Here is a 10,205-nt window from a genome sequence, read left to right on the forward strand (position 1 = left end):
ACTTTAATTTTAAAAAATTGAAAAAACCAAAAATTGACAAGTGGATAATAATTATTTCAAAAATACCACAAAATGACAAGTGTCAAAACTCATGAGAGATTGACACGTGACAAAACAAACATTCATTTATTAAGGAGGATCTGTTTAAATTTAAAAGATAAAAAATATTTTTGTTATAATAATTCATTTCTTTTTTTATTTTATTATTTTCTTATAAATTCAAAATTCTTAAATATTTTAATCATTATATTTAACTGAGAAATTAAATAATACTCATACTTTTTGTTTCTACAAATCGTCCTACCCAATTAAATGATAAATGTGTCACATTTAATGCTCATTTAATGATATTTAAATATATTAAAATCATACATGTCGCCATTTAATTGGGTAGGAAGATTTGTAGGAACAAAAGTAGAAGAATATTTAATTTCTCTATTTAACTAGATGTAAGACCGATGTATTATATGAGTTAATTAAAAAAAATAAATATAAAGTTTAAATATTTAATAATTTTAGATTTATAAGAAAATAAAAAAATAATGAATTATTAAATTTGAGAATTTTAAAATAAAAAGGTAATGAAATTGATATTTATTTATTACTATATTTATTGTAATTATTACATTAAAGTATTATATGAAATTTATTAAAATTGAAAAACCCTTAAAATAACATGTGGAAAAAAGTTTAGATATAAATAATCACAAAATGAGTTTGACAAATTAAATGAAAATGTAAAATATTGCAAAAAAAAAAAACTTTGTTTATTAGAATGTATTTGTTTTTTAAAGTAACCTATTATATAGGTGGGTCTTAGTTTGCATTAATAACAAATAAAGTATAAAACAAAAAAAAAAATTGAAACAGAAAGCACAAAACAATAGAATTAGGTTTCCCACGATGCACGTTATTGAGACCTCACCGTTGACCGTCGTTGACCACCGTAACTTCTCCCGATCCAAATACTACCTGCATCTGTGATTCGCTATCATCTTCCTATTCTTCCATATCAAATGTTTTTCCGTTGTAATTCTACACTCTAATAGTTCTACTTCACCTGGAAAACTATCGTTATTGCCCACAAACTGTTCGACGACATGCCACAAAGAAACTTCTCTAAAAGAATCGAATAATATCCCCCACCTATCAAAATCACATCTCCCTCACTATATCTACCACCGCCGTGTAAGTCCCAACAACCGCCACCACAACCCCAATCACCACAATCAATCCAATACCCACCGACTCAAATCCAAATCTCCGGTAACTCCCTGAAATCTTCAAGTAACACAAACACGGGAGTATAATCGACGCTGTGACACTTAAAAAAGCTCCGACCAGTGACATCAAGTATCCGAAGAACGGGAGAGATAGGGCGACAATTACTGTGCTTATTACCAGTAATGTTCGAATCAAGAGGCTGAATTTTCTCGTGTTGTAAAAAGATAGAAATCGTTCTTCGAGAGTGTCGACGATTGGTGTCACCATGAGTGCGTATTTTGCAATTGGGTTTACGAGAGTTGTGCAAATGGCGATTCTTGAACTTAATTTGTCTGTGGGGAGGTTTAATGTGATTTGTGAGTTGAGATTTGAACCAAACATAAGATAACCCAAAATTGCCATTGAGGAGTAAGTAATCGTGCAGAAGATGAAACATAGTAGTAAAACCTACATTTAAAGAACAAAAAAAAAAAAGAATTTATTATAATAATTTTTTAAAATAGTTATTAATTTTTTTTTTTGTTTTAAAGAACAAAAACCCTAATATAGTCCATGTCTTAATATAATGTGAGATATTAATCTTGATTTACAATAACATGTAAATGTAAATATGAGATGTAAATTAGATTATACTAAGCTAATATTGGAATTGAAACTCTTGTAATATTTTTGCATTCTAGCTACGGAAAATAATTAATTTAGGATAAATTACAAATTTGGTCCTTGTAGTATTCATATACCATTTGTTACAAAAATAAATTTTGTTGCTATTTTTTTGTTGTTGAAAATTCATGTTGTTTTTGTATAAAATTTGAAAATCATACAGTAAAATAAAATGATTATTTTGCCCTAATATGGTATTTTGGTGGGAATTATAGTTGAAGGGAAAAAGAAAGTTATTGAAAATTCATGTTGTTTTCATACAAAGTTTAAAAATCAAACAATACAGTAAAATGACTATTTTGCCTTAATATAATACTTTGGTTGGAATTATAGTTGAAGGGGAAAAGGAAGAGTAGGGGTGAGGTTTGAGAAATTTAATAATAATGAAGGTTAATATCTTAAATGAGTAACAAACTAGTATTTTTTTTTTTCATAAAACATAATTGTTTAAAAAAATACTATAAATAGGTAAACAACTAAAAAATTCATATTATTTTGATTTTTAATATTATTTTATGAACAAAAATAAATAATGTGTAATATAGTTATGGTATAATTTTATAAGGATTGATGTTTTATAAAATAGCAAATAGTTTATCATCTATTTATGAAATTAACCTAATAATAATACTAAACATATTAAAATAAGAGGCAAATAGCTTTCTTTTACATGTTTTTAAGTGAGTGAGAACGACTAAAAAAGTAATAAATTCTTTTTTGAACCAAATAAAAAACAAAAGATAAACCACAGGGACGAAATGTGTAATTTATTCTTTAATCCATAACTTTATACTAAAATCAACGTACCTTTTTGAACTCACGTTGGTCTCTCATGGAAGTATACAAAGTAGGAAAAACCGGATGAGCGCAATAGCAAAACGCATACAAACTAATAGCCGAAGGCATTCCTTTCCAATTTACCATTTTACCCTTTTCCTCAAACCCTACTCCATCAAACTCACCAACCCACAAAATCGACCCTAGAATAATCAAAGAAGCCAAAACCCCACTTGCCGATATATACGAAAGAATGCTCATACTATTCAACCAAATTGTAGGAAGAATAATGGCTGCAACAATAACAACAAAGCTTTTCTTCCCACTTACGTTAATCCCATAAAACTCTAACCCCATTTCGGGTAATAAATTGCTTAAATTATCACCTTCTAGAATTAGGAAGCCAGTGGCGACTAAGTAGAGCTCGATGTTCATTGTTACTAATACGATGATTCTACCGGTTTTACCGAATGCTCTGTGGCCGATGTCAGGGTACGATTTTATTGTGGGGTCTGTGTCCATGCATCGTTGGATCAGTAATCCTGTGTAAAAGGTTGAGATTGCTATTGTGAATAGCAGTAGCAAACTCAACCACCCTCCCGATGCTAATGCATATGGGACTGATAGAATCCCAACTCCTACCAAAATACAATTATGAAATGAAATGTAGTTTGATTGTAAAGTTGTAACAAAATGATTAAAAGTTGATTCTAAAAATATATATTGTCTAAAATAAGTTAAAATGATTGATTTTTTATCCTGTTTTAATTATAATAAAAAAAGCTATTTTAAGTAGTTTTTGGTTTTGGTTTTATATATATCTCACAGAGTATTTTAGAGATATATAAAACCAAAAGCTATTGAAAGAAATAGCTTTTTGATTATATATATATTTTTTAATAAAAACTAAAAGTTCATGCTATGCAAAATAAATTTTTTTTTTCCAATTTTTTTGATAAAAGGTAAAGCTCTTGCCAAATTGAATCATTTGAATTCATTACCATATAAGGGAGTGCCAACAATATTAATACATATCTTATGCTTGCAATTTTTTCCAAATTAATCAAATATGATATTTATTGTAAGCTTTGGAATCGAACATATGTAGCTAAAAAGTTAATATCTTATTGTTAAGTAGTTTATCATATTTTCCTAAATTAATGAAATATGATATTTATTTTAAGCTTTCGAATCAAACACATGTAGCTAAAAATTAATGTCAGTAGTTTATCATTTTTTTTTTCCAAATTAATGAAACATGATATTTATTGTAAGCTTTGAAATTAAACATATGTAGCTGAAAAGTTAAAGTACGATGATTCATTTTCCCAAATAAGAGAGTATTCCAAAAAGAAATCTAACATTTTAATTCTTAATTTCATCTGTTATGTAGATGCAAACAATAGGGGGGAATTAACGGAATATTCTATGGTAAAATTTGGTTAATTTTAACTGTAAATTTAACGTCTAGTATGTTGCATGGAAAAAGTTTATAATAGTTTTGAGAAATCGAAGGTAAAACCACAACATGAACAACTAAATCCAGCCCAAATTTCGGTGAAAATCACGTAATTTCATCAATATCATATAAATCTAAACGTTTTCAATTTGAAAACTTCCGTTATCCAAACTGATCGATACTTCTTTCCGGTGTAGTTTCCGGTGATAGAATTTGAAATCCGGCGAGGGTTTTGACCTCTATTTTGGTCAAAATCACCGCCGCCTTCAAATTCAATGACCTAATCTGTCGTACAACCAATTAAAAGGGGAACTCGAGAGTAACCTGATAGAGCATTGAGACCATTGAAACACGCGTTGAAGAAGGAGGAAGTTCCGGTAGTGGCGGCGGCGATTTGGTGGTCCTCCGCCTTTGTTTCCTTGTCACTAGCAAGTAGTAGAGGTATTGTAACCGAATATTCTTCCTGCTTTTGGCTTTCCATCAGATTTCAGATCCACAGAGAGAAAAAGAGAAAGGAATTTGGCAGAGAAAAAGCGAACATGCAGAGATAATTGGAAGGTTATGGAGTTTTATATAGTGGTGAAGGACTGAAGGTGGCGCATGTTTGTGTTATGGCGTTTGTCGTCTTCATCAGGATGCGTTGGTGGTGTGTCCTCCGTTACTTTATCTTTGGGCCCAACCCCAATCCAAGAAAAAACATTTGTATGTGTTTTGGTTGAATGATATTATATTATTTAGATTTAGATTTAGATAAAATATTGTTTTGTCTTTTATTGGGATATAATATATTTGGTCTAGTAAATTGTTTTTGTTAGATTTTGGTGTAGAGATGTTTGTGTTAAATTGGTATAGAATAAGGATATTTATGAAGATGACAATTTTCCTAAATTAGTTATAATAAACTTACTGTTATTTTTTTTTTTCAATCAAATTTTTTGTTAGTGTTCTATACATATTAAAAAGATATAAAATCAATTTTTTTTAAATGAAAAATTAAAAAGAAGAAAGAAGAAATAATAAACTCATAGAAAGACAGAAAGAACTAAAAATTGCAAAAATCAGTGGTTGTTAAAAATATATGGTTTTTGCCAAAAATGTTTGTTGGTGCAATAGTAGTTAAATTTTAGATATTTTATGTGATTTTAGTCCGTATCTTAATAACTTTAACAATTTGATTGTTAATTTTTTTTTATAACAGTAAATTATAGTTTTGGTCCTATGGTTTAGTTATTTGCACTTTTAGTTAAACTTCAGAAAAATTGAAAAGATTATCTTTGTAGTTTAAAAAATTACACTACCATCATTGGTCCATTTAAAAAGACCATTTTACCTTTTCTATTATATTTTTATTTTTCTCTTAAACATTTCTAAATTCTTATATATATATATATATATATATATATATATATATATATATGTGTGTGTGTGTGTATGTGTGTGTGTGTGTATATATATATATATGTGTGTGTGTGTGTGCATATATATATATATATATATATATATATATATATATATATATATATAGTTAGGTTCAAATGTTTTCACTATCTATTGTGTGCATGTATGATTGATTCTGGACCAATCATTTTAGTTATTTTAAGAAAATAATGAATGCATATTAAATGCTGAAGATGTAATTAATACCCATTATATCTTCAACATGTAATATGCATTAATTACTTTCTTAAAATAACTAAAATGATTGGTTCAGAATCAATCATACATGCACACAATAGACAGTGAAAACAAATAACCTAACCCTATAAATATATATATATATATATATATATATATATATATATATATATATACACACACACATAGCAAACAAACGAAATAAATCATTAGATGATTCTGAAGTAGGATGATTTATAAGAAAAAATTCCAAAAACAACATTCATGATTCATTTTTAAGTAAATCACGAAAAAATCACTTTTATGACAATTTTAGTTAATATTAACAAAATCATTGTAAAAATGAATCATCGAAATGCTTTTTAGGATTTTTTTTGTAAATCATGTTATTTTTTATTTATCTAGTGATTCATTTGTTTTGTTCGTCAAAAAATTTTGCCGAAAACTTAATATTTAAATGTTCAAATCAGAATTTATCTGTATGTTACCTAAAATATAAATATGACCTCTTGACATTCATTTTTCGTTCCTATTCCTTCAAGGAAGATGAAGTTAGATTTTCATCTTATATCCTCTCTCTCTCTCTCTCTCTCTCTCTCTCTCTCTCTCTCTCTTTCTTTCAAGTTTTAGTGTTCTAGGGTTTTGGATGTAAACCATTAGAGACATTCACAGTATTGGATGTTTGCTTTCTGTGGAGCATTTTAAGAACTCAAAAGTTAGTATATTTGATTATGCTAAAAGGTATGTATTCTAATATAGTATTTTCAAATATACCTAGATTATATTAGTTTTCATAATATGTTGCTATAATGAGAAAATGCCATAGATCCGTAGGTTGCATGAGCCCTTAAATTGTTTATGTGAAATTCTGTTGTGCAAATATGATTTGATATAACCCAGAAAACCCATCAGTGGTATTAGAGCCTAGGATTTTCTATTATATACACATTGGTGAAAAACTGATAAATTGAAGTCCGAGTCTTCTGGCTGGCAATTCCTCAAGCGTGTTACGCCCTATGCTCCAACTGTTGTCTCGAATTTTGTTTCCTTTTTCGAATTGGTAGGGTAATTACTAGTTAGTCATATTTATTTTAATTGCTTAAAATTTTAACTTTTAAACTAGGCAATTGGATAAATCCTAAATTCTAAATTGAAGGAATAAGAAGTAATATTATTTAATTAAATGTTTAATTAAGATAAGTATTTAATTCTGATTTAATTTTACTTAATTAAACGTTTAATTAAAATATAATTACCAAATCTTAAATGGTTTAAAATATTATTTATTAATTGTTAATTGAGTTAATTAGATTTAAACCTTGTAATTTTAAAAGGATTTAATATACACCCTTACATATATATAAGAGTTATAATACGATATGTAAAAAATAAAGTCATTCAAATCAAGAGTAGACTTCATTCACGAAGTCACACTATAAGAGAGGTATACAAAAACGACCTATAAATGACCGTTGAATGAGTGCCCTTTTCACCCACCACTTTTTTGTATGGTGGAGGGTTGTTAGATGAAAGGGTTTCATAGGAAACTAATCACATTAAAAGTATAATGTAAAAGAACTAGAACATTCTACAAAATCCCACTCTAGTGACTTTAGAGAAATGTGAAATTATATGTTAGTCAATGAAAATACACATTGTTTCTTTATGAGTCGTTAGTGGAGTGGGTGTGGTTAACTGACACACTAATTTAGGACTACAAAGTTGAAATAATGGTACATACTCAAAATTTATGATTGTTGATGGAGTGTGTGTGGTTAACCGGCACATCAATGTGAGATCATAAACGACATCAAGGGTGTCACGTGTGTTTGCATGGTTTATTCACAAGAGCCTTTTCAATAGATCTTGTGCTTGGATATTCATTAGTTCTTATGTTAATTTCAACTTGATTTATCATATGAATAGTATGGAGAATAACATTGATGGAATTCTTAAGCCTACTCCAAACTGAGGAAATTGGAAAGGAATTAGGTTTCTTATCCAATTTTAGTTATCGCATTTCCAAATGTATTGGAAAGAATAGGAAACATTCAAATCCTAAATGGAAACGAAAGGTTTCGGCCAAAACTTCCCATTATGATGGAATGGAATTGGTGTGTCCTTTATTCTAAGAAACCATGATTCAAAAAGAGTCAAGTTGCAATGAAAATGATCATAAGAAACAAAGTTGCCTTAAGTACTTGAAAGATCTTTGAAATGGTTTCAGTAGATATGGTAATGTTTATATGATTAAGCATAATTATGACACTTCAAAAAGTTTTAAAGAGTATCAGAACAAGGTAGGGAATTAAATGGACAGGAAGATAAAGGGTTTCTAATATGAAAGGAAAGGAAAATGCCTTAGTATTGGGTTCTATGACCCTCTTAGAGATTGTGGAATGGTTTCCATAATAAGCTTCTCCAAAGACACCATAATGTAATGATGTTACTAAAGAGTGAATGGAATTCTATATGGTTTGGTCCATGATGATTCGTGCTTCGCTAACAATTATGTTTTTTTTGGGAATATACACTTGAAATAGTAAAGCATTTTAAACCTTGTAATCGTAAGTAGGTTTGCAGACACGTCATGACATGTGGAGTTGGAAAGTTCCCTCATATTTAGGTCCAGCGTTGAGAGGTCCTTCCTTAGACGAGAAACCAATGACCAACTTGAATCGAGATCTGATAAGTGTTACATTGTCGATATCCACTTAAGACTTTTGATATTTCATTTAAAAACCCATAAGAATGTGGTGCTTATAGCTCAAAAGGAATGTTCACTGAAAGAAAGGAAAATACATATCAAGAAGTCAGTGGGAATCGTATTGACCATGAAGAAATTTGAGATATGAACGAAAGTGAACTTATAGTTGACCCTAGTTATCAACCCGAGGTTGAAATACTAGTTGACCTAAATGACATTTTCTTTACATCTTCACAAGATCTAGTAAAGTTAGAGCACCTCCCAAGTTTTATGAGTTTCATCTAACTGTAGAAGGAGATAATTTTGATTAATGATGAAACATTGATCAATTGGTTAAGATAATAACTACTAGGAAGCATTGGTCGTCACTTAGGATGCCAATTAGAGGGATCTAAGGATAGCGAAATCCAGTCCATAACCAAGTATGGGATTGGTTGATTTGAAGCTCTGCCTAATGATAGCGGGTTGCAATTAGATCTTCAATGTGAAGACTAACATGGATAGGAATATCCACACATTCAGGGCTAGTATAGGGGAAAAGAGTTTCGTTTAGAATCAAAAAGTTGGTTATGAGGAAACATTCTTATCATTAGTTGAGAAAGGATCTATTTGGTTATTTGTTACCATTGTTGTCATATTTTATTATAAGATATGATAAAGTAGATGTTTAAAATTTTTTCCCTAACATGAAACTTTTGTGGTGTGTGTGACACATCTTGAAAAGATTTAAACATAAAAAGTATCTAAACAAGGTGTGTAAGCTTGAGGAGTCTTTTCGTAGATTTAAGCAAGCATCACGTAGCAAGGAACCTGTTCTTCCATGAGAAAGTCAAAGAGAGTTGTCTTTCTAGAAATACAAATGAGTGTTATGTACATGTCAAATCTAGCGAGAGTGTCGTTGTCTTCCTGGTATTGCATGTTGATGAAAATACTGCTCATAAGAAACATTGTCCCTAATTTGCAGGGTGCAAAAGCACGTGAATTGTTTTGCTATGATGGACATGTGGAAGCTGTATTGATACTTGGTCTTTTGATCTAAAAGTATAGATCAAAATGTTTAATAGGATACATTCAAAGCACAATATGTTGAAAGGTTTCAAGATGGGAAAATTCCAAAGGGATTGTTCATATGCTTCATAGCAAAGAGTTGAGTGAATCTCAAAAGTCCTTTGTACTAGTGTCACACCCCCGAACCAGACGGCGGAAACGTCCGGGGGCTGTCGTGACTCAATTGAATACCATAACATTGAATATATATGAAACAAAACAACATTCGTCACCATTCATCAACATAGTACAACCAGTAGTGTTTACATGTCATACATTGTTTAAGACATTACATTTCCAAAAATTAATTTTGTTTGGTTCATTCAAAAATAAACTGCAACCGTCACTGAGTATGATTTCCCTTGATTCACTGGTTCCCTGAGAATACAAGTATTTTGAAAAACGTCAACATATGAAATGTTGGTGAGTTCATAAGTAGTGTTTGAAATCGAATGTTTATATTGCTTGAAAAACCACCAGAAAATCCGATATTTTCTGAAAAGAAAAGCTTTCGAAAACGTTTGTGAAGATCCATAGGTATGCTTGTTTGTTTCTATACTTAAAAAAAATGTTCCTTTAAGATGTATGCGTTTCAAATCTGTATGTGAAAAAAAAAAAAAACCTAGGGAAACCCGATGTTCCCCTAGCTCTTTTGGAATCCATTAAGTTGCGTTGAAAACATTATGAAAATAG

General features: G+C 29.7%; 1 protein-coding gene across 1 annotated transcript; it reads right to left on the reverse strand.

Annotated features, from left to right (window-relative positions):
* Nucleotides 1-745: 745 nt before the first annotated feature.
* LOC145093351 (Transmembrane amino acid transporter family protein) lies at nucleotides 746-4,733 on the reverse strand. The gene is made up of 3 exons (XM_079031461.1): nucleotides 4,448-4,733; nucleotides 2,695-3,302; nucleotides 746-1,671 (listed from the first exon to the last, which is right to left on the reverse strand). The coding sequence occupies exons 1-3, from the start codon at nucleotides 4,602-4,604 to the stop codon at nucleotides 1,156-1,158; spliced, it is 1,281 nt and encodes a 426-aa protein (XP_078887587.1). The 5' UTR covers nucleotides 4,605-4,733; the 3' UTR covers nucleotides 746-1,155.
* Between the last annotated feature and the right edge of the window lie 5,472 nt (nucleotides 4,734-10,205).

The sequence above is a fragment of the Lactuca serriola genome, chromosome 3 (genome assembly GCF_051521515.1).
Source record: "Lactuca serriola cultivar US96UC23 chromosome 3, Lser_US96UC23_V15, whole genome shotgun sequence".
In the NCBI taxonomy this organism is placed as follows: domain Eukaryota; kingdom Viridiplantae; phylum Streptophyta; class Magnoliopsida; order Asterales; family Asteraceae; genus Lactuca; species Lactuca serriola.

What these genes read in the sequence shown, in the direction of transcription:
- LOC145093351 (XM_079031461.1), bottom strand. Translation starts at nt 4,604, where the DNA reads ATGGAAAGCCAAAAGCAGGAAGAATATTCGGTTACAATACCTCTACTA. An exon ending in TGGTCTCAATGCTCTATCAG is followed by an intron (nt 3,303 to 4,447) that starts GTTACTCTCGAG and finishes GTATTTTGGTAG; the next exon opens with GAGTTGGGATTCTATCAGTC. An exon ending in ACCAACGTGAGTTCAAAAAG is followed by an intron (nt 1,672 to 2,694) that starts GTACGTTGATTT and finishes CTTTAAATGTAG; the next exon opens with GTTTTACTACTATGTTTCAT.